The sequence below is a fragment of the Pelecanus crispus genome, chromosome 1 (genome assembly GCF_030463565.1).
Source record: "Pelecanus crispus isolate bPelCri1 chromosome 1, bPelCri1.pri, whole genome shotgun sequence".
In the NCBI taxonomy this organism is placed as follows: Eukaryota; Metazoa; Chordata; class Aves; order Pelecaniformes; family Pelecanidae; genus Pelecanus; species Pelecanus crispus.
This window is the reverse complement of record NC_134643.1, coordinates 79206850-79232000: the sequence shown is the minus strand read 5'-3', so window position 1 is coordinate 79232000 and position 25151 is coordinate 79206850. Positions and strand designations below refer to the sequence as shown.

The 25151-nt window shown below is 41.9% G+C and overlaps 1 protein-coding gene across 1 annotated transcript; it reads right to left on the bottom strand.

Moving 5' to 3' along the window:
• Window positions 1-505: 505 nt before the first annotated feature.
• PARVG (parvin gamma) lies at window positions 506-24330 on the bottom strand. The gene is made up of 13 exons (XM_009488410.2): window positions 24172-24330; window positions 19544-19645; window positions 18985-19049; window positions 15833-15935; window positions 14619-14759; window positions 14082-14197; window positions 11359-11414; window positions 10443-10465; window positions 8434-8495; window positions 8252-8320; window positions 6973-7074; window positions 2629-2701; window positions 506-703 (listed from the first exon to the last, which is right to left on the bottom strand). Exons 2-13 carry the CDS (start codon window positions 19620-19622, stop codon window positions 624-626), a joined length of 969 nt encoding a protein of 322 aa, XP_009486685.1. The 5' UTR covers window positions 19623-19645; window positions 24172-24330; the 3' UTR covers window positions 506-623.
• Between the last annotated feature and the right edge of the window lie 821 nt (window positions 24331-25151).

Sequence of the window (25151 nt, the reverse complement as noted above, 5' to 3'; positions counted from 1 at the left end):
CGAGCAGGCAAATGGTGAAACTTTTATCAAACGCTTGATAAGTTCAGGTTTCCTTTCAAGTACCTATTCATTTCGTGCCCAATCCACACCCTCTTGTGTGTGTGACAACAGCTGGCCACCTGTGTAAAGAAGGTTTTGAACTTGAGCTTCAAGCGTGTCTGCAATCTTCCCAGATATGCCATGGTGGGTCTTTCACCTCTCTAGTTTCCAGAGTGAATCAGAAGCAGGGAAGCGGGGAGGTTGCAGTAACAGCTTCCAAATTCACCTCCAGAAGCAAAGAATCCACAGTCCAGAACAAACACACATTGCACTTCTTTGCAGCATTAGGGGGCCTCAGAGAGAACAAAAAGACAGGGCTGGTGCAAGAGCTACAGCCACAGAATTACACAGTACACTGGCCCTGGACACACACATACTTACAGTTATTCAGACAATATATGTGAAAGCTTGCATGAATACATACTTGCATATACAATGTTAACATAGCAAGTGTCAAACACAAGTGCATGCATATAAACAGTGGCAAACGGAGCTGGGAACCCAAGAATCAGACCATGACATGCTAGGAAAAAAAAAAGAAGGAAAAGAAAACCACCCAAAAACCAAGCTCTTGGCCTTGCTCTTCATGTTTCTTTGGTCTTGTATTTGGAATACAAGCAATACAGAACCCGCATTGTAGTCTTCATATCTCCATTCACAATATCTGTAGATATACAAGAAACAACAAAAGCAGATGGGAAGTATTAGTAATCCCTGGAAGAGAAAGAGACTGCAACTGCCAAAGACAATCTTCCACCTATCCCCAATTATAACATGAACTTAGACAATCTAATTGTAACAAGAAGCAACACAGGAACTACAGAGCTAGCAAATTACTTATTTATTAAATTAACTTAAGGAAAAGGGACCTTCACTGCACTATCTTGCTGGAAGACAGGATAAATAATGCATAGTAAGAGATAATTCTTCACTAGCAGAGAACAGAGTAGATAATTTAATAGGACTTTACAGCTTTAGTTTTTTATGATTCTTCTACGGCAGGAATCGTGTTGGGAATTACCTGACACTTCATTCTTTGGTTGTAACGTTTCCATCATGTTTTGCTGCTGTTGGCTCTTTTCTTTTTCTCATTTACTTTTGAGCTTCTGTGTTCTTGGCTAAACAAACTGCTCTTGTATTTAATAATCGCAATGGAAGAGGCTAACTGATTTAGAGGGTTTACTGCTCTTCTTACAGTGCTGTAAATCACTGGGAGAAAGACTAACACTGAAACACTAGTAAATGAGATCCTTGAACAGTCTAAACAGTGTAGCTATAATAAGTACCCCTAAATCATATTAAATTCAATCACTAGCTGAGGATTTTCCCAGTGAAGCTAAGGGCCCTGCAGATGTTGGCACCAATATTTCTTATACTGATCAACTCTGTATTTGAGGGCATGCAGAATAGCCAGAAGGAAGGAAAGAAAGCATGGGTTTAACTCCTTTTATACAAAACGTGGATCTCAGCATGGAGACCTGAGCCCACGCAGATTACTCTTTTCGAAGTTAACATAAACAGCTTTCCAAACTCCTAGCTCTACGCAATATGGCAAAAAGCCCACAGTTCTTGCATGCCCATCATGCAAACTGCAACATCACCAAAGCATTAGTAGAAAAAGAAAACAAAATAAAAACCAAAGAAAGTCCTAAATTCTATCCTTCCCTTTCCATGGTGCCATGGATTACGCACTAAACACACGTGCCCACTTGCTTATGAATAACTAACAGGGGAAGAGATAATGTTTTCTATTTTTAATAAAGATTTGATTTCCTTATTCAACAACAAGCTCTTGAGTTTGATGAAGGAATGATGGGCTGAGGTTGTGTGCCCTGCAAGAGATCAGGCTCAGCGGTCACAGCACCATCCATTAATGTAGCCACATCCCTCATCCCACCAGGAGCTGGTCAAAAATTCTTCTGTGGAGCATTTTTGTAATTGGAAAATTGGACTCATCCAAAGGAAACTTTTTTTTTTTTGATGGTGGGGCAAGAGAGAGAGACATGCATGTACACTAACTCAGCAATGAAAGCATTCACTTGGATGTTGGAGATCAAGATTGAGCTCCCAGGTCTGAACTACACAGAATAGCAACTTAAAACCTATGAATTTCACTTTCAGGAGACTGACCCACCAGCTCTTCTGGGTTTGAATAGAGCAGTCAGTGTTTCTGATTTTCAGAACATATTCTGCAAGGTGTCCTCCCACATGAAACAAGCTCATTTTTAACACACTAAAACTTTTTATGAGATAGGAAAATAGCTTTCTCTCTAGCTCAGCTGCTGTAATTTCCCTAGGAGCTGCCTCTTGTTTACATCTTTAACAAATACTGACTTATTAAACAGTTTAAGTTTAGTGTAAAGTTACTAAACTTATAAGAATCCAACATTTTTAGTATAGAAACAAAGATTGTTCAAAACAATTCTCAGCTTTATTATTGTTCATTCTGAATGAGGAGCTATGGGGCAGCCACATAATGAAACGCGTCAGTGTCACACTGCAGAACCTACTTCCTTCAACTACCCTAACTTTTGTTAAGCCAGGATATTAGCAATTCTAGTCCAGACAAGTTTGCATGCCACGACTCACCTTCAGAGTTCACAGAAAAATTCAGAAGACCTCCATCTGTCAGCAAGTCCAATGCAAGGTTAACGTTGTGAAGCTGTTGGGGGGGGGGGGAGAGAGAGAGAGAGATCAATAAAACAGAAAATATTTTCCACTCAATGGTGTAGTGGCCAGGAGGTTTTAAAAAGCGTTTCCCTAGTAGCTGAAGTAAGATACTGATTCATAAATATGTACTGATATTCATCTCCTTAGTTTTGATGGAGTGCTCTTCAGAATTTCTACCAATTATCATATAAAATCGGATATAAAATCCATCTCCAACAAAATGTATCCCATGAGGTGGGCAGAAGGATCCATTTATTTAAAAATAGACCCTACATGTGAAAGTCTTGTGTTAATGGATGTTTCCACACGGAAAACAGGCTAGATTCATGACTGGATCTAACAGATGCATGGAATTTATTTCTATTCTTTTAACAATTCCCATACACTTACCACATTTGGAACAAACAAAAAATACATAAGGAAAAAGTTCTCTATGTTTCACTCAAAATTACAAAGATTGGAAATCTTCTGATCAGCTGCATTTGTGAGCTAGAAGTTTACACTTTAACATATAAAGATGTCTACACACAATAACAGTAGTGATGATATCCTTAATATTACTCATGAGAAATGAAGCACGCCTATGAATGAATGCTGGGGATTTTTTTCTGATTTTTCCTCACTTGTTTTTCTCTCCCTTCCCCACATAAAAGCAGCATGTCATGGTTTAACCCCAGTCGGCAACTAAGCACCACACAGCTCCTCGCTCACCCTCCCCGCCCCGGTGGGATGGGGGAGAGAATCAGGAAAAAAGAAGTAAAACACACGACTTGAGATAAAGGCAGTTTAATATGACAGCAGAGGAAGAGAAAATATAATAATAATTATAATAATAACAGCAGCATCGATAAAGGAATATAGAAAACAAGTGATGCACAATGCAATTGCTCACCACCTGCTGACCAATGCCCACACAGTTCCCGAGCAGCAATCGCTGCCCCCCAGCCAACTCGCCCCCGTTCATATACTGAGCATGACGTCATATGGTATGGACCATCCCTTTGGTCAGTTTGGGTCAGCTGTCCTGGCTGTGCCCCCTCCCAGTTTTTTTGTGCACCTGGCAGAGCAGGGGAAGCTGAAAAGTCCTTGACTGGTGTAAGCACTACTTAGCAACAACTAAAACATCAGTGTGTTATCAGCATTCTTCTCCTACTAAATCAAAAACACAGCACTACGCCAGCTACTAGGAAGAAAATTGACTCTATCCTAGCCAAAACCAGGACACAGCATCACATGCATGTGCAGTAGTCATGAATGATTTTTTTAAAGTAGTATAACATCCCATTACTAGCCTCTTATAGCTTAAGGGCAGTTGTTTACTTGACTGGTAATTAGCAAGCTCCCTTCCTCTAATGAGGTAACAAGACCTGAACAAACTTCAAATTGTGTCTTCACACATTCCTTAGGCTACTGAGCAATTTATCCTTCAGGAGGCAGATCACAGATGCTGCCGTGCTGACAATAAGCACAGGGGTCCCCCACGCATAAGCCAAGCAAAAACTGCGTGCTCTGAAGTGAAGCAATACATTTATGTTTTACCTGGTTCTCTGATTTACAAGTAACTGAGACTGACAGTTTGGATTCGGGTTTGTTTTCCTCCTCTGATAGTCAGCAGTGAGGAGAGCTTAAGCTCATACAGATCTACATAATTTTGTGATCAGAATGAATAAATCAAATGTTTTCTTAATGAACCAGCGTAGGTAAAAGGGGCACATTTCCCTCTCTGTAATGAATATGAGATTTGCAAGGAACAATAACATGCAGATTTCAAAATAAATCTTCAGACAGAAATACTGATAATTGGCAAAGAAAGGCAACCTAGCAAAATAAGTAATTTCATCCAGCTGCACTTCCAGACTTAAAAGAGCTGGACAATTCTCTCAGATTTACAACTGGACAGAGGTCAGGACATTTGGGGTATTTAATCTCTGTGCCTGTTTTGGCAAAAGGACCGAGTTCACACAGTTTTGACAAGGACAAGGGCACTCCTCCATCTTCTTTATCTCCTGACCACATAAAATTCACCCCTAATTCCAGCCTATTTTGTGATTATATTCTTTGTCTCAGAATACACACGAGCACCCAGAGGTGAACTTTCATTACAGTTACCTGTAAACCTCATTTTTTGGTAATAAACACCAAAAAAAACCTGCAACAAACCTACCCATGTGCAGTGTTGTCTTCTTGCACCTGCAGGCAGGTCACCTCCCAAATTTCTGCTCCCACTTTCCTCACCCCTCCTGTCCCTCTAACACGGGCTGCTGCCCTCCCTGCCTCTTATATTTTGTCTCTATTTCCTCCTCACTTATCACTGCTTTCCCCTCCTTGTGATTCACGAGGTGTACATACCAGCTTCAAACCTCAAGCTTTCAGCTTGAATGAAAGTCAATGCACCGCATCAATCATAATGGTGCGTGTGGTTGTCACCACTTTTATAACACAAATGACATGTTTTAAATCTCAGCAAAGGTTACATTTTCATACTTTACTGTACCAATTAATGTCTAAAATGACAGGGAGTTAGAAAGCGCAGGGGAATTGAAAGACGTATTTTATGTACAAATGACAGTTGAACTACAGTTGCTCAATATTTTTAGTTATATTGTCATCCTGCTTTTCATCTTGTAATGAACACCAGAGGAGAAACAAATGGTAAATACCACTTTGGCAAACTGTTCGACAATAAGTCCAGTAGTTGGAAGTAACTTTGCTAAAACGAAATTACTAGGATGTAGAAAATTGTACTGAACCAGTACACAACCCCATTATATTCTTCTCTGAGGCTAGTGACCAGCATGTGCAGGGTAAGAACTAGAAAATTGGAGCTCTGATCTGTACCTGAAATGTAGCATTTCTTGAAAGAGATCTGTGAGGCTTGAATAGGGTTGATCCAAAAAGAAAAAGGCTACCTATGAGATTTTAAATAAAACAAAATACTTATTGACGTCTTCTGAATAAAGTTACTGGGAATGTTAAAAATTTATTTCCAAGTCAATGGACCAGAGCAAACAATTTTGAAAACTGAGTGGAGGAGGAGAAAGGGAAGAAAAACAACTGCAAGGAAATGCTTTGATTTTGTTTGATTCAACCCTTCAAAATATATTTTCCAGTTCAGAATCATCTTAGATTAATAAAAATCTGAATTTTCCTAATACTTTTAACAGTCATCAACTGATAGCAATGAACTTTTGACAAAATTTGAACCTAGGTCTCTGACAATTGTGCTTTTAAATGTGCTGATGAAAAGCTCCACAAGAGTACTTATTAATTAATATGGGACCTCTGAGATTTTCATTACAAATAAATAGTGCCCAGGGAGATTAACTCTGGTGAGGTCAGGAATCAGACAAAAGCCTCGTCTGTGCGGGGAAGTTGGAATGCAAACCATACCAGAGGAGAGATTCCCTCCTCAGGCAGCTCTCGAGCAAAAAGGATCTGACACATTTCACCTTCAGAGGTCTAACTGAATATAACCCAAGAAAAACAGCTACGGTTTCAAGATTTTCAGACCTATTCAGTGACCCAAATGAAAAATCTCTCCCACACTGCAGACAATTTGAAAATACAACATCTTAGATCTGTGGAGGTGGCGTTTACACTGGCAGCCCAGCATGCACTACATTCTGGCTGATGCTACCTTTTTCTTTTAAAACACTGATGAAATCTGCCTGGTAGAGGTTGAAAAAGGAGTCAAGCAAGTCTGGCTGGGGTCGGTTACAGCTCCCTGCCTTGGGGGAGGAAAAGACATAAATTCTCAAGAGCTTCCTAAGCACAGAGGCGGCCTTCAAAATGTTCTGGTCAGGTCTTGATTAAGGTATATTTTCAGGACAGCGTAAGGAAACCTATAGGGATCCAGTTCTGCTATGCAAGAGGTGTCATCCACTTAAAAATATTGTTTGCAGGACAGAGTTGCAGAAGATAGCATATCAATTCCCCGCCATACAGAGCCTCTGCATTTCACTGGAAGGCTTCAGAAGTATGTATCTGTCTAACAAATGCAAGTAACAACAGTTTGCCTCCTACAAGATAATAATTAATTTTGAAGACGACACTGACCTGTTCCAATGTATTTTTACAGCACCAAGTGCATGCATTTGTACTGTCCCAAACCACCATCCTGCAAACACTGTGCATGCATGTGACTTCACATGCAGCAGCAACAGCAGTTAAAGCAAGAGGCAGAGCTCTTCACTGACATATGGAGGCATTAAATATACAAGATGTTTGAAGCCTCAAGCTCTAAGTAATTAAATAACAACCTACCATCTCCGTGGTGCTGGCTGGAGTCAGGAAGAAATCCCTTAAATTCAGAAAGTAACCCTCCAGTTGTCCAATTAACAGAAGTAAGATAACTCCATCTGCAAACTGGATGAAGAATGACCAGAATATTATTTATTATGTTGGCTTTTAGTAAATTACTCCGATAAATGCCATTCTAGCAATCAAGGAATTTAAATGATACTCTGGCAAGCAGACAGCATAATGACTCAGCTCCCTCAACCCCTTCTACAGTGAACTTCGTATTCAGTTACGTAAGGCTCCCAAGTTCATATTAGTAAAAACACAACCTTGTAAAAGGACAGCTGTTAAATCAAACTATTCCAGATGTGAAGAGACTTCAGATGACCACAAGCAACAAATGTGTAACTACAAATAAAAGAAAATTGTGCCTAGTGCCTGAGATTTACAACAAAACTTCTTTTCTCACAGTTGCCCACCAGGAAAACCCAAAAGAGCACCAGAGCACGGCTCCGCTTTTCATCAGCGCAGCATAAATAGCAGGGACCGCCACTGCACCGAGGTTTGGAATGCCTGCAGCAAAGCAAGAACTGTGGGCCGATTTCTCCTGCAGTTATCGTGTGTGCGTCTGCAGAAGCAAGGAAAAAGCCACGAGGGACGTCCCCTGAGCTCGTTTGCCATCGCTCGCTCGCTCCCCGGAGAGGTGCGGGGAGGATGCTGCAGCTCTCCGGCTCTGCACGAGCCACCGTCTGCCCTCCCTGGAGGCAATGGCAGCGGAGGAGGACAGCGGAGGTGCAGCTGTGCCTCCCTTCACCCGTGCCCAGGGAGGTGCTCCCGAGGTGCCTAACAAGCGCTTCTCTTGCCATTTCGTGGACTCTAAAGAAGCTCAGTGTTCAGAGGATGGGACTTTGAAATGTAATGAAAAGCAGGCCTTCCTACCATGAAGCAAATCCAGCGTTAAAAATCACTAAGCACTGGCAATCAACTTGGCTTTCAGTTTAATTGTGAGAACACCTTTATTTCCATCCTGACAGAAAGAGCATCCATAGGAGTTGGGCAGACTCTGAAATTACTCCCTGTAGCATTACAAGGGCAGCATTCAATACCGAGCTATATTTTTTCATTACTTATTAGCTTCAGAAACGCCAGAGACTGAAGCCTGGTATCTTAACCTGAAGCTAGAAATAATTGTTATGTTGCCAAGTTTCAAATTACTACAACAAAAAGGAGGAATCCTAATGATGAGAGGAAACACTCAAATGGCTGACAAAACATGGTTAACATGCAGCTTAGAGCAGGCTACCTGAGATTCGATGTCTTTCACATTTAATCCTAATTTTCCAACGTGCTGGTTGACAAATTGCAAAAATACCTAAAGAAAAGAGAAGGGGAGGAGAGGGTGGAAGAAAAGATAACTTTTTTCAGTGAAGTCATGAATTATGTTTTACCTTACTAATTTTGATGTCTATTAAAAAAGTAAATTACCTTTTTTACAGCATCCAGTTTATCTGGAGCACGGCTAAATAATTCATCAAAGGCATCATCTTCTGTATCAAAACAACATTAATTGGTATTATTTGGAATAACTGTCAGATCAGAGGCTTAAAGTGGTTCCAGAAGGAGAAAGGTGTTCACAACTTATAAGCCAAGGAGGAAAAGAGTCGTAGGGAGACAGGGAAAAATACTGCTTTTGTATTTATCAGCGGACAGGGCGACAGGCTTTGCTTCAGCCTGATTACATCAGAGAAAACAATTTACTTCATTCAGCTCTGTAATTTTCACCTGCAGAGGTTCTCAAGATTTGTGCTGCCACCACTCTGAGCAATGGCTAAGTTTCACATCTCTACAGTTTACCTCTTTTCAGTTACCTTTTTTTAACCCTGAACCTCTGGGATAAAATATTTTAAGCAGAGAAGAAGAGTTATACATTTTACTGCTCTACCCCAACAGAAACGTCAGCTACATCAAATTTGCAGAAAAATGGCCCCCTTCCTTCAAAAAACCACAAACTAGATATTGGGTTTGGAGACACTGCCCTTCCTCCAAAAATTCACAGACCTCAAAAATGACCAGTGCTGCCACTCAGTTTAAAGGCAGGCACCAAGCTGGTGCCAGCAGCCTGAGAACTAGCACGAGTTTAAAGACTTCCAAGGAAATGAGATTCATCAAAGTCCCTGTGAACACCCACCCTCACCTCCATTTTCTGCCCAGGTTCAGTGACAGCAGGATACATCTCCTCACAGTAAGCCGACCACGAGACTGCTCTGGTTCAAGCATGAACAAAGCATTTGAAACACCCTTAAAAATCAAGGGCACTCTGGCAGCATAACTACATGGAGAACCAGTTTCTACCGTGCAAGAAAGCAAAGGCAGCTTTGCTTAAGGAAGATTCCTCCCAAATGCCAGTGACAGAGAAGCGTCTGCTACGAAAGGGTTTCCTCAGGTTTCTCCATTCTCCCTGTTAGGGGGTTGCTGCAGGAGCAATGGCAGGGAACAGGTGAATCCATCAAACAAATCACTGAGCAACAGTCTGAAACCTGCAACCGTCTCGCAAACTAGAGAGCCCTCTTCTGGAGCCACGCTTTGGGATTTCTTTCTTTGTTAAGAAAGATGTGTTAAAAATAGACAGAGGCAGCATTTTGAAGAGTGAATGGCAGATTTCTCTTTCCAGCAGAATCAGCCCACTGGAAGAAACACCTAATTATAGGGCTTTTTTCACAATTTCAGCCCACGCTAGAGGCCACTCAGTGGAATAAGTGATAAATATGTATTAAATGATATAGTTTGCACCTCTGCAAAGGATGAAAACGCTAACATAAAGGGCACAGCACAGAATTAAAACGGATGCCTTGATTCACTGGGGATGCAATGTGCTGCTTCGCAGCAAGGAAGAGCAGCTCACACTGAAGCCGGAGCAGTACCTAGACCTTCTTTCTGCAGGCTCTGCACACATGGACGTTTTTCACCTCAAGTGTTTCACAGCCCTCAAAAGCCCTAAGGGTGAAATTGCAGGGGACATTAGTTTTACTGAGCTGCCGTCCATAATCGAGCACCAGTAGATTTCAAAATCTCGTTTGCAAACTGCAGAAAGGAAACCACACTGAAACAACAAGAAGCCCAATTCTCAAGCCATTATGCTCATAAATAGTTCCAACAGCGAATGAGGTCAATGCGTAAATCCAAGACATACTTTGTCCCCCAGCCAGGTCTTCTCTCTTGGGTTATCAACCCACTGTATCATTTCTTGTCTCACCTCCCATTTGTTGCCTGTAGTCCACGGCCATCCCTGACCACCCAATTTCCAAACTATATTGTGTAGATATGAACACACACTAACAGAAGACATTTGGAGAAAAACACTAGCGGAAATCCATGAATCTCCATTAACTCTAGTGGGAGCATACTGATGTTATCATGAGGTAAAAATGGACCAGAATGTGGTGTATAACAGCACATAATAGTGAAACACTGAACTTGGCAATGCCAGTACTTACTTGACTGAGCTTCTATATTCTCTCTGAAAGTGCAATAAAAAAAAAAGAATTAGAAAAAGCATTCAGCAGAACTAATCTTATTCATAAGCAAAGCTTATCTGGGCCATCAGCCATCTTGTAAAGCAGGAGATAAAGTACAATGCACCATTAACTTCATGTCAGGGTAACTTTCCAACAGACATTTTTAAGTACGCTGTATATCTGTATAGAGTCTTGGAAGTATGTGAGATTTTAACTGGCCCACAGACCGATGAACATTTATTTTATAAGCACAATCCATAATATCCTCTTCCAATAAGCTGCTCATGATATTAGAATTTCAAGATGTTCTAGCATATAAAAGATGATAGTAGGAAAATCCGTTTCTAGTGCTTGGGATGATGTCCATATTTTCTCCGTTTATAAATGGTATTCTACTACTTAACTCCTTTAATAATGACAGCACCTCACAAATACAGCAAGCTCAAACTGAAGAATTGCCTCCTTTCTCTTTATGTAATGACACAAGAGCAATAAATTAATATTAGATTTAAACCACTATGGCTTTACAAAATTTCCAGTTTAGTCTGGGACAGGTAAATTTACAGTACTTGATTTTTATTATTATATTTGTTATTATATTCCATGGCAATGACAAACACTAAGCCTCAGAAATAGTCATACACATTATTTTAGAAATGTTTATATAAAGAATAAAGGAGAAGGGTATTATACCATAATACCCAATCTGGAGAAGGGGGGAAAAAAGGAAAAAAAAAAGGGAAAGAAATCAGAGAAACAGTTCACATGCATAGGCATGACTGGGTTTACGCTTTTTATCATCAGCATGATCCTAGCTATTTTTTCTAAAGGGGAAAACACACACAATACTTCCTTTCTGATCGACAGTGCAAAAACCAGATATATCCCCTCTTACTTGTTTTCTGTGATATATTCCACCCCACTTGTTGTCTTTAATCCTCTGGAGGTGCTCTGTTAAAAAGACAATAAACATTTTTGGGTTTGTTACACAAAAAAAAAAAAATCTGAAAGCATTAATGAGGCTTTCATGAAGTGTTTGCTGCCTTAAATGATTACCAGAGGTCATTTATTGGAGAATTCCAGTGCAATTAGTACAGGCCCTTTGAGAGGTTGCTGCTTCCTTCTGCTCTCTTCACTCTTCAACTAGAAACTACCTACTTCCCCATCAGAGGAAGCTAACGGAGAAGCATGTGGTCCTTCAGCTGGTGAAGTTCAGAGGCTGGCATGTTCGCCTCGAGACTTGATGAATGCATCAAGCTGCTTTCAGCAGGCAGCGATTTCCTTGCGCACCTCACTGCATTAAGGACTCTTCAGTTTTACAGCACTGGAGGTGGTCGCCTCTACCTTATAATAACCTCACGGCATGGCCTGCCACCCATTGATGAATCCTCCCTGCAGAGGACTTAGGTTTGGTACATTGCTTAGATTTAAGTTGGCAATTCTTAACTATTTCTGAAGCCACTTGGGATTTTTGCTTATGCCCTTGTACCATTTTTTCCTCCATATAGATCTTAGTACTGCACATAGCATCAAAAAACCAGTGCTTCAACCCAAGTGACAGTCTGAAGAGAGAGGAGGGGATGGGCATGCCTGCTGCTTTATTCAGGCACCTGGCAAACACCTCTTACCACAGACAAGTCTTTGGTGTTTGCCGCTCTCCCCTTTTACACAGTGAAAAACACCCTCTGTTTGCACACCAAGTCAACTCCTTTGAGCCAACTCTTTGCTGAAGAGGAGCACACCCAGCCCCACCGGGCAAAGGCAGGGCCTTCCTGCAGGCATGTGTCGCAGAAAGGCCAGGCCTTCTCTGGTCTCCTTTGGGCTTCCTCAATGTTTCCCCTTCCTGCTCTCGGCCCCTCTTCTGAGCCTGTGCCTGCACGGGCTTTCCTCACTTTAGACCTAATGACTGCCGTTCCCGTCAGGGGCATTAATTTCTCCTACGGGGAATCAGCTCACTACCACGACCCCATTATCTCCATTGCCGCTCCTCCCTCTCTGAGGGCTAACAGCCCTTTCCAAAGCTGCGGTTTCACAGATAATCCCTCCCAATTTCTACACAGCCGAGGCACTCACAGCCCCATAAGGCACTAGACGGAGGGCTGCTTTACGCGGAGTCTGGGTTATCACTGATGAGACCCGCACGACAGGAGCATCTGGCTGTGGGCAGCAATGTGCAGTTTGGACTCCCATTAGATACCAGAGGGACCACTCCTCTGCTGACGTGCTCGGCTGGGACGGGCCTGTCGTGGTTGAACCCCAGCCAGCAACTAAGCCCCACACAGCCACTCACTCATCCCCCTCCCGGTGGGATGGGGGAGAGAATCGGAAGGGTAACAGTGAGAAAACTTGTGGGTTGAGATAAAGACAGTTTAATAGGTAAAGCAAAAGTCACGCACACAAGCAAAGCAAAACAAGGAACTAATTCACTACTTCCCACGGGCAGGCAGGTGTTCAGCCATCTCCAGGAAAGCAGGGCTCCATCACGCGGAACGGTTACTTGGGAAGACAAACGCCATCACTCTGAATGTCCCCCCCTTCCTTCTTCTTCCCCCAGCTTTATATGCTGAGCATGACATCATATGGTGCGGAATACCCCTTTGGTCAATTGGGGTCAGCTGTCCCGGCCGTGTCCCCTCCCAGCTTCTTGTGCACCCCCAGCCTGCTCACTGGTGGGGTGGGGTGAGAAGCAGAAAAGGCCTTGACTCTGTGTAAGCACTGCTCAGCAGTAACTAAAACATCCCTCTATTCTCAACACTGTTTCCAGCACAAATCCAAAACATGGCCCCATACTAGCTACTATGAAGAAAATTAACTCTATCCCAGCCAAAACCAGCACAGGCCCACAATGGCTACCTTTGTAGAACCAAGGCCCAGAAGCAGCTGTCCCTCCAGGACACTTCCAAACCTCCTAAAGTGACATACATATCTCAAGGGCATGCTTCATTTCAGTTCCAGTTATGATCCTTCAAAGAGGGAAGAGCGCTAGGTCATGCCATCCAGACCATGTGCTGGGCTCCCAACACCACTGAATTGCAACCCCTCTGTTAAAACTGTAACACAGTGGTGCTAATTTTTGTGATTATATCCTAAATTGTTGGATATCTGATGTTCTCCTAAAGTCCCAGCGTTGAGTTTAAGAAACAAAATAGGGGAAGAAAGCACGTAGATCTCAGCTTGTAGAGAAAAAAACAAAATGTCACCCCAGTGGAGGGGGAGCAAAAACTCCCTTCCCCTAAAGAAACAAATCCTCAGCATTAAACTAGTGTCATGATTTATGAGTGCAGGCTTCTATTTTAAAACACTTAGAGATAGTAACAGCAGAATTTCTTCTTTTTCTTCTTTACAGAGATCAACAGCTGTTTTCAGTTTGGACCCTTCCCTTTTTTAATCAAGGAGAAAAAACAGCATAGTCTTTCTACCCTTTTAAAGATACAGCATCTGAACTGAGCCCAAAATGACAGTCTAGTCCAGCAAACTCAGAAATTAAAAGGCAAGGTTCACAAAAAATACAAGTATCTCTTTCACAGCTGCACGCACATTTCTCCCTAATTCTAACCAAATTAAGTCTTGTGAAAGGTCTCTAGAATCTACTGTAAGAAATATTAAAACTGTAATTACCTCAACAGTGATTGTTTCCACTCGAACATTTGGAGGCATGGCCAGGTTGGGTTGGAAGTGCTTTGCCATTGCAACCAGAAGATGCAGTGTGCTCAGTAAGTCCTTTGTGAAGATAGCTATTTCATGTAAAGAAAGAAAATAATATTTAGTGTGCAAAACAAGTAAATCTCACTCTAATATCCTAAATTTTCCCTGTGCAGAGAATCCCAAAGCCATGGAGGGCCATAACACAGGTAGGACATCAGATTGGGGTTTATATAATATCACAATTCAGCAATACCACACGTTAAAAGTCCTTTTTGTGAGACGTACACACAGATGTTGAGGGCTGTTAAGTGGTCCATAAGCCACACATTTAGAGGATGCAGCTTGCATGACCTAGTCAGGGTCAGATATTCCTGTCTCACTTGTGATTCAACTAGTAATTGAAAACAGGTTATTTAATTACTGTTCTGGCACCCCTTTGCCTCATAGCAGCCTTATAGCAGAGGAAGCCCCGTGATGGATAATTTTGTCCAGTTTCACTTCTGCACCTACATTCCACACTCCATTTCAGCTGACTTTCTTCCAGTTGCAAACACTTAGCCACAGCTTCCAGAATCACAGAGAGTTTCTGTTGCTGTTTTTTTTCTGTTAATGCGATCTTGTCAACATCCAGCTTGAGAGATCCTAGGTTTTCTTTGACAGAGAGTCCATATGAAGGAGAAGGATATATTTTAACACCACCATAGGAAAAAAATAAAAATAAATCAGGAATGTAAAATAACAGCAAAGCACACACAGTCTTGTTTTAAATGTTCGATACCACTTAATAGCTTCCACAGACCCACATCCCACAGCTGTATGCCTTGTTAAACTCCTGTGCTCTCTGAAAGCCTCAGCAAAATCAGTGAAGCTCTGCAAAAGGGAGAGGACTCAAGTCATTCCTTGCAGCATCATCCCCCAACCCTAGCACTCTACATTCCCCCTTTTCCTACTGGAAGCTACAGGAATCCAACGAGTGAATCTTTCCTGTAGACAATGCACAAAGGTGAGTTCAACTCACATACATAGAAGAAATCCCAGCTCATTAGTCAGGCAAGTAAACTATGAAAATAAGCCAATCCTATTCATGCTGCTGTCCTCAGCCTTGGTGAAAAGAAGATACGATTTGAAAGACATCCCCCAAAGAGAGTGAAAGGGGAAAGAAAAATGAAGCAGGGACAGGAGAGATGGAGAAATAGAAAAGGACCAACAGGCTGTTCCAAGAGATCACATCTTTATACAAGCACCTCATAGCGTAGAGAGCCTCTCAGATTTTCAAGAGTTCCAGTTCCAGCCCAGTGCTTTAGACATGGAACAACTTCTTTTTTTTTTTTTTTTTTTTTAAAGCAGGAAAACATGTAAGTCATAGTGCTGATTCCATCCAATGTTTCTGGTAGCATCACAAGTCACCTTTGTACTCGTGGCTTATGAAATCCTCCTTCCCTTCAGAGGCACTATAATTTCACACTTCAAAGTTAACCTTTTATTATGTTAACTAGCAGCTGGGAAGACTTTCTTAGAAGAAAAACAATTATATAAAAACAATAGCGGATCAACAGGCATTTGTTCAGAACTGCAATTATCACAGATGGTTCACAGTGCCCTTCTCCATTAGCAAGAAGCAAGACTCCAGCAGATCACTGCTATTGCGATTTGTGAGGTTTATTCTTTGATCTGGAGGTTCCTCCATGATGTGTTTGCGAGCTAAACTCAAAGCAGCAGCTTACCCAAAAGATGATGAAGTACCAGCCCATCATACAGATCTTCTTCCAGACTTTTAACTACTATGTGTTCCTCTTTCAGGGTTGTGTTAATCCAGTCAATCAACAACTGCAGAGGAAAACAAAGCAACTGGCAATTGTATTCTTGTTGTTTAGACAGTACAGCACTCAGTTCTGTATTGTGTTTCACCTTTCTCTTTAGTCCCTTACCTCACATCTTGGTTTGCTTTCAACCTCCACTTCCTTTGTGCTTTTTGGTTGTTTTTTTAAAGGCAGGTTAAGTATCAGTTAGTTCTCCCTAATAATACAGGGTTTATTTGGGGCAAATTTTCAAGTGAGACAGACGTCTCACAAGTCATATTCCTATGAATTTTGTAGAAATAGTTATACAGGTGGAAAGACAGATGCTATTCCCACTTCCATCAGGCAAAAGGCTGCAGAGTACACTTCCCAATCCTTGCCTTCATTAGACATCAGAGAATTCACACACAAATTCAACTGTCAGACAAAAGTTTTCAAAAGAGGCTTTACTCATTCTGTTGGCTGTTTCTTGCAGTCATCCATGTTACTAGCACTCCTCCCTTTCCTCTCCTATTTTTGTTTTCTTTTTCTTTCTGCAATGTTATACTAATCTGTCCCCAAATGCCATTTTTTGGGGGGGAGGAAAGTGTTTTGTTTATTTCGCTTTCTTACGTGGCAGTCCTTCCATTGCCCTTTCCAATATCCTTCCTGCCTTTGCAAGGGGACACTGGCCAGGAAGCGAAGGGCTGGCTACAGCTGGAAAGGAACCACGTTCCCAGTTACATCCCTTGGGCCCTGCAGCCCCTTCCTTGAGCACTGAGCTCCTACAGAGGAGACCAAAGGAGCTCTGCAGCATTTCCCCAAGCATGTGTTTTATCCACATATGCTAATAAAAAGGGAAGATGACCTGCTGAAGCAGAACTGAAGAGCAGTAGCCCCAGCTGGCTGTTAATGAGAATCTCTCAAAAGAGGGATGGGTATTGCTCATACTGCTATTATTGCTCCAAGTGAGTGTTTGGAGTTTGCTGTGTGGATAATATCCTTCTCACTCGCTCTAGACAGAGGAGAAAATTCATAGCAGATCCCTGTATGTTAGCCAGCATTAACAAAAATGTGAAAAGCAGTTTGAAAAAAAAAAAAAAAGAAGCATTCTCTGAGATGCTTGAAACCGCACAAGAAACAAAAATGCCTGGCTCTGGCACTTGCCTGAACTGAGAAGCTGTCAAACTGTTTGTAGTATACTTACTTCCTCAGCTAAGAATTACGAATAATTTTCTAGAGCAGAAAGCTGTGCAGGTTAAGACCTGACGATGCTTTAGATGTGCGAGGGATAGAGTAGTACCTCAAACGTAATGGTACAACCAGATGGAGGTCAGAGAAGCAGAAAGTACTGCTGAGTACAGACCTATGAGATCCACTGTTTGCTATCTTGGCTCTAAACAGCCCCCTCCGCAGCCTGCACCGCACGCAACTCTGCTTTCAGTGCAGTTGTGGGGGCCCCACTCAGCCGCAGAGCAGAGCATTGCGGCTAAAAATGAATAAATAGGGAAAGGAGAAAAGGAGTACTTAAAGAACTTTGCTCCTGGCTTCCAAATGTAACCATCTTCTATTTTACATGCAGTTCGATATTTATAGTAACTACAGTGTGCCGTTTCACATTCCCTAGCTCTCCAAAGCCATCTCAAAATGAAAAAGCAGTGGAACAGAGTCTTTCTCCCAAGCGAGTTTCTTTGCTTCCCTTATTCTTCCCTTGAAGGTACCTCCCTGCCCCCCTCTGCCCCCCAGTCTCTTCTCTAGAGGAGCCATGAATTCTTGTGATCAAGGCACCGATGGGCACCCAGAGGACTGCCTCCCTCGGGACCCAATTTCCACCTCCTCATCATCCAAAGAAAAGAAATTAGACAGTGAAGAACATTGTTTCAGGAGTCTCTGACAGGAAATGTATTAGCACTGAAGCTCACAGAAATCTTCATAAACTGAGGAAAGCTCTTCATTTTTGGCTGTCTGGAAAGAACAAATTCAGTGTCTCTGTAGACAACATAATTGCATTTTGCAGCACCACCTTTCAGATTTTGTCTTTTGTATAAAAACATTATGAAAGCCTGACACAAAAATTAAATCTTTTTGATCAAATGTGCACGAAGGTTTAAGAAAACATACTGTGGAAACGCACATATTTATGGATTTATGAATACCATATAATACGCACATCAGCAGGTAGCCTAAGCTGGTTTTCAGAATATTTATAACAATTTTAGTATCTCTGTAACACAAGAAGTGCTGGTCTCACAAGCGACACGCCACTTTTCTTTCAGGGAATTTCAGTATGCTAGCCTTCCCCTGAGCTGTGCCATTAGAGAAACACGGTGATTGAATGCACAGGGAAGATTTTCAAAATTACTTGGAAATAAAGTACTTTCCCGTGAAATAGGATTCATTCTTCACAGTTACGTCAAGCTGACAATGTACCATGCAACAACTTGAAAGCTTTTCTCCTGACTTCCAGTGGTGACTTGCATACCCTCCATCCCTTCTCCCTCTGCTTTATGCTAACCTCAGCAGGCTGCACTGCAGCCGAGCCAGCTGCCACTGGCAACTGGCAGACAGGAGGTAGAAGACAAGGCAGAAGACTGTTGCAAATCAGCAATCCTAAAACTTGCTATCATGGGATCAGGACAGCAAACCTGCATGTATCTGAACATCTCTCTTTAGCCACAGCAAATGCTGATGTGGGTTTGCTTCCAGTCATGGTCCACTGTTCCAGATGGATTGTCTTTGCTATTACAGAAGTACGCAGTTGCTACTTCTTTTGATGTGACTCATCCCCATGTCCCAAGCTAGGAGAGGTATCATGCAAGAAAAAACTCAAGTTTTTAAATCTGCACTCCACTTTACACGCAGTAGTGACCACTCTTGGGTGAAGCAGGCATTTAAAGCTTGGTCCTGTACAACCCCAGCCACTCTGGCACTGTGCTTAAGCGAAAGCTCTGGTTTACTTGTGTGGAGCAGAAGTGCCAAAAGCAGAGCTCATGCCCATCCATAGAGAGTGGGGGACTGGGGCCAAAGAGCTGGGTAATTTACAGGGCTGAGCTTTAACAACAGGTTAAAACAACTTGAGGTTGTAAAAGAAATGGTACCAGTTTTAATTCTTCCAGTTTGGGATTGTTGCTTGAGGTCGGTTTTATGAGTTTCTTCTTCTCACCTATGAAAGGAAGCAAACAAGATCCATTACAATTATCAGATATGACTAATGCAAGTTTGCTGTAAAATCTGCTATCAGATTAATATTACCCAATATCACTAATTGCCATATGTAGAAACACTGTCATTTTTTATTTTAACTGATTCCTGATATACCAGAGAAAATGGTATATCAGACTATTAAGACTGCTGTTGGAAATTATGTTTCAATGTAATTCAAATCAATAAGATCTAGAAAGACAATTCCGGAAAGAGGAAAACAAACTTGGTCAGATCCTCATGTGTGAAATTTAAATTTCAGTTAAAGAATCAGCTAGAATTTGTGTTGCTTCTTCATGATCTGCCTCTAAGAGGGTCAGCAGCCAAATTCCACAGACAGAGCTTACTTACTGCTGATAAAACCATGGGACCACTGCTGAAAAATACATGATTTTCTGCTTAGTTCTTCAGGTCATTCCTTGCACCTTTTTCAGTCCTGGTTCATAAAGTACGTACCTGGACTAATGACATTCTCAGCTAGGAACTGATTAAGTGTAGCAGGCTGTGTAAACACATTTAAGAAGTCTGGATCCATTGTCTTTTTTCACTCCCGGTAAACTGGTAAAAAACATGGGTGGAAAAGGAACATGAGTAAAGGCATGTAAAGATCAAAATTAGTGCTAAGAAGAAAATAAACAAACTGAAGGGTTTTTTTCAGTTACTATTTCATGACTGGTGGATTGCTTTTTAAAAAACATCTGAAAATGTATTTAAATGTGTGTAAAGAAAAAAGTTAAAAAGAACTTTCCTTTTTTCTGTTAATCATCAAAATGTAGGAAAAAAGCCCTGAAGTACTAAAACTTGCCTTAATTCCATCTAATTCTGTTTCATCTGCATTAGATTAGTAAAATCCTGTTTCAACTGAAATGAAAAAACTTTCAGTTCCTAGGTATCAATGGATACCTGCTATAAAAATGACCAATACTTAAGAAGTATTAAATCAAGAATACAGTAGTTATCCAGTAGGACAAGATTATAAATACAAGCAGTTTCCTTTATTAGACCAGCTGGTATAGCTGTGGGGAAACAATGACATGTTTCTGGATAGACAATCCCATCTTCATGTTAGATTAAGTTGCATGGCTTCTCAAATATTTTTTTTATTTTAAACAGAGATTGGAGAATTACTTTCCTTCCCAACCCAGATGTCCTCAAATGAAAACAGAATGACAATGAACATGCAGCTGAAGTTCATCTCTACTACCAGCCACTATCTATGAATAAGAGGCTGGCAATGTATCTCCCACTCTTCTAGAAGCCGTGACTCAAACCACAGTGCAAGTGGAGATGAGTCTGATTTTTTAACCATGGGTATGTAAGGCTGTGCCATGCTGCCTACATAGACAACACAAAAGATAGAGCCAGGCTCTACAGGCAGCTTACGTGGTAGGAAATGTTCAGTTTTAAGTGCTTGCTTTTGCAGTCTTAATGTTCGTGTAAAGGTTTTTCAGTCAAGTCCACAAGACTAAGAGAATGAGAATGCTTTAGCTTGGCAAAGACTAAAAGTCAGTAAAAAATTACAGATAGTAGAATCTGAATAGTCTCTTTTACAAACTGTATCATGATGCAAGAAGTAGGACGGCTTTTTATTAAACCAAATGTATGTTGATTTAAGTGCAAGAAATCAGAGTTATATACTGCCACTGTACAAATAGAGGGTTGTCTGCAGAGGTGAAGGGAACTACAGAAGGATCACGGCTCTGAGCCCTGGACAATCATGGCAGCGTATGGTTTGTGTCACAGCAGCGTCTTTACCAGCATAAGTAAGAGATCTCATCCTTCCCAACAGTCCTAAAACTTTATGAAAGCCAGAGCAGAACAGACAATGATATGATGACCAGGAAGACTTTTTACACTCCTCCGAATCACCAAATCCCAGCTGCTGCTGGATCCAGGGGTACCCAGCGGGATGGACTGCTGCTCTGCTCTCTAATTGGGAGTGCTACCTGCTTGTTGATGGGAAATGCTCTCCCTTCTCTCTGAAGTTCAGTGCTGCAGGGCCACTGTTAGGAGAGAGGAGGCTAACTCTTTTTGTTCTTTTTTAACAGAGAGTGAGATGCCCCATGTTCACACAGGAGAGGACTCCTACTGTCTACCTGTGATGTCTGCATTAGGAGCCCTGTCTCTAAGGCTCCCTCTGTAATCAGCGGACACGGACAGGCACCTTTAAAGAGCAATCCAGAGCATTTAAACGAGGGTCTTGCCCTGGCTTGCATTTTTCAGTTACCTCCTTCATTCTGTTACCAAAAAGACAGTCTCAGCTGCTACCACAGGTGCCTGAAGTGAGGTGCTATGATGACCCAGCCCTACAAGCACCACAGAGCAAGAGAGTTGCTGCAAGTGCTGTTGCACACTGCCCATAGAAGACCTCTAAAGTGACATTTCTCTCTTCAATAGCTTTATATGCCAAACACCATGGTGCCGCTCTGCAGGCTCTCTCTCACATATTTATTAAAGGCTCCAGTCAAAGCGCATTATGAACATGTATTTTAACATGGATTTTGCCTAGCCAAGAACATTGGTAGAAAATAGCCATTGGATGCTTTTGCACATCAGTCTGGTAAAACAAATTAGGTACAAAATTCCCAGCAAGCCACTAGGGGAAACGGTCACGAGAGAATTAGTCTCATTATGGTGGCTGCAAAACTGAATGCTGTCTCTAAAAAGGTGCTTGGTAAAATAAGATAGGAAAAATTGAGTCCTTTAGTGCCGGAGGAACAACTGAACTATCTGAGGTAAGACTGCCGAGACGAAATTAACTGAGAGAAAAGCTAATTAATACAGAGCAACCTAAGGACAACTTACTTTTAAATTAGGTTTCTGACAGCTGTTATGCCTTGGGAAGTCCTGCTTATAAATCTTCTGTAATCATCTGTGTAAACCACAGCTTACACTAACTCAGCTTTGCTGCAATCTCAACTTGTGTACCTCTTACTTCCTTTGACTATTTAGATATCAAAGTGATGTGTACTGCCTGACACATGCTTGGTCTCTGTTTGGCCAAGGAATCCAGACATCAGAAGCCACTCTTTAAAATCTGGAAGCCTGTAAGAAAAGGCCTGAAATTAAGAATTTGCAACAGCGTAAGTTAATATCCTCTAAGGCCTCAGTCCTCTGTGTCCTACTCGGTCAGAGTGTTAAAATTGCTATACTGGGTAAGACTAGCTCACCTAGTATCCAGTCCCTTACAGCACCAAAAAGCAGAAGCTTAGGGGGGAAAAAAACATAAACAGAGCAAGCATATACAGATACTTCCCTAAAACACTTCAACAGCCTGCAGCTCAGCCTTCCTAAATTAAAACTGGGGTCCTGGTAATTAGGAGCTGTCAACACATTTACTTCCCATGAACTTCCCATTCACCCCTTGATGACATCTCTCCCACCATTCAGCAGCGAGGAGCCGAAGAGCGTGGCTTTACCTTGCGTGAAGCACCACCTCCTCTTGCTTGCTCTGACCTGAAGCTCCCCACTACGCACAGCGCAACGGAGACCAACTGATTCACATTCTTCACGTCACTGTGCTACTACTTTGATCATCCTGGTCACCCTTATCTGAACTCTCTCCAGCGCTGTCACATCCTTTTTGGAGCTCTGGGAACCAGACCCGCACAGATTTAGGGAGGTGAACCGCAGTGTTCGCTGCATTGTTCTGCGTTCCTCTTCTCCTAATGCCTAGCACTGTTTGCTTTTTTGATCACCACTGAGCGCTGAGCTGGCACCTTAATGGAACTATCTATTATATCCCCAAGATCTTATTCCTAAATAGCAACGCTCTGCTCAGAGCCCATCATTTATCTGGAGAGCCGGTATTGTTTTTTCCTCCACGTGTTTCACCTCGCATTTATTGACATGGATTTCCCACAGGCATTTCAGAGCCTGAGACCTGCAGTTCCTTAGCATTTAATACTCATTGCTTATTACTAATAATTAGCATTCACAAGCAGTCCTTCATGTGGCAAGCTGCATTTCTGTAAGGCTTGGTCCTAGATAGCAGCCTTTCAAAGAACAACATACTCAGGAACAACATAAAATGGAACATGACTGGGTTTGGACACCTTCTTGGGGTTAGCTGTTTAATGAGAAATAGCAAGGGGTGGAAGACTTGGTTCTTGCATGCAAGCTTCCACGTTTTCTGCAGCCAGCCTCTGCAGCCCATCGTTCAAATTCGCTATTCAGAGCTGTAAATGACATGCTGTTTTTTCCTGCCTCCATCCTCCTGCATGTGCTATTTATCAGTACTTGGAGGAGAGGTCATTGTAGGAGGCAACTGCTTGAATACCAATTATAGAGGCATTTCATGATGGCATTTTTTAAATAAAATTGAGGTTTGATTACTGACTATTCAAATGAAATGGCATAATTTGGTCCTTCATTCTCTGAGAACATCATAGATGTACAGGCTTGTCTGTTTTAAAGTCAAGAAGTGTTTTATTTCTCCTGTGCCACCTGCTGAGGCAGCCGACAAGTGAATTTTTCTTAGGCCAGGAGCTAGACTATTGCACAACATTGCAGTGCCACAACTACCAATAAAACAACCAATTTTCTAGCTGGGTCAGATCAGCTCACTTTTCCTCCATGAGTCTTCACGCAGTCTGGCTCCCAGATATCCCTGAGACACAATCTAAAGCATTAATGAGCTACCAGTGGTCTCTGGCATACAAACTAGCTGTAAAATACACACAAGGCACTTACCGATGTTACCAAACTGTTTCAACTGTTTTATTTCCTCTTTGAAAAGACAAAAGCCCTACTCCGCATTAGCTCAAACGCATTTCCTACGAGCAGTTGTCTAAATAGATCACACAAAGGAAGGAATAAAAACCAAGTGGGAATGTTAATGTTAATAGTAATATTTCTGCCTTCAGAAAACCAGAATTAAAAAATAAATAGGAAAAAGAGAATACGCATTGTGTGCCCAGTTTAAAACTTACTTTTACTTCCTCGTTTAGTACCAGACCTTTCAAGAGCCATTTTTGCTCGTTAGCATCAGAGATGTCATCTTAGCAAGAACAATCCAAGAAAGTCTTACAGTTAAAAAAAAAAAATTAAAAAGCACCCAAAAGAGTTCCTTATCCCAAACTTACTATTCTCTCCTTCAGTAATTCTCCAGAAGCTCTTCCAAGATCTTCTCACAGCAAGCACAATGAAATTTATGGGGAGAGGGGGCTGACCCACGGGGTCAGAGAGTCCTGTGCCGAAGCTGCAGCCTCCCATGCGGGGCAGCGCGAGGCATGCAAATTATGCAAGAGGGAAGTTGCACCGCGCGGTACTGACTACTCTTAAAAATGAAACTACAGTCGTATCCGGAACTGAATTGTCTATGTGCTTGGTCCCTGATGGAGACTAAAATAAACAGAAACACAAATGCAGGAAACACGCAGCTCTGTAACTGCTGAAGTACCAGAAAGTATTAGAAAGATATAATCATTCTTCCATGGTACTGCATGGCATGGCTGTTTGCTAGTCTGCGTCTTTGGGGCGATTCACAGTGCACTTTTTCTTTGAATACAATAATAAAACAGCCAACAACAGACAAAATCATCATGCTGCATCACACCTTTTACTCATGGTCCTTTGAGCATTTTATGAAGCAGATCAGCACTACTCTACCTACCTGGTAGAAAGAGAAACCTAGGCAGAAGGCGATTAACTCATTTGTCTTTAGAGACTCAGTTAGCCACACCAGGGCCAAAACCACTCACAAGGCAAGAGTTATCTCCACTAAGCAGTGCTGCTGCTCTTCCTTCCCTTTGCCATCATTGATTAAAGAGGGAAAGCTCCCAACAACAACCACTTTCCCTGGACATTTCCTTCAGGTAGCAGTTAGATTCATTAACTCTTCTGGAAAGCAAAAGGAACTCTGCAGTCCTCCATGAAATCCCCGAATGAGACAGTAGACAGCCACACTAATTAAGCTGGTCTGGTTTAACGCTGTTAAGGGACTGACTCCGGTGTTTAGCTCAATGCCATTAACAAGAACAGATAGTTCGGCATGAGCTAAATGGGATAAAGGAAAGTGGGTTGAAAACAGATTTCTAGCTGCCATGAATTCTTAGTAACTGAG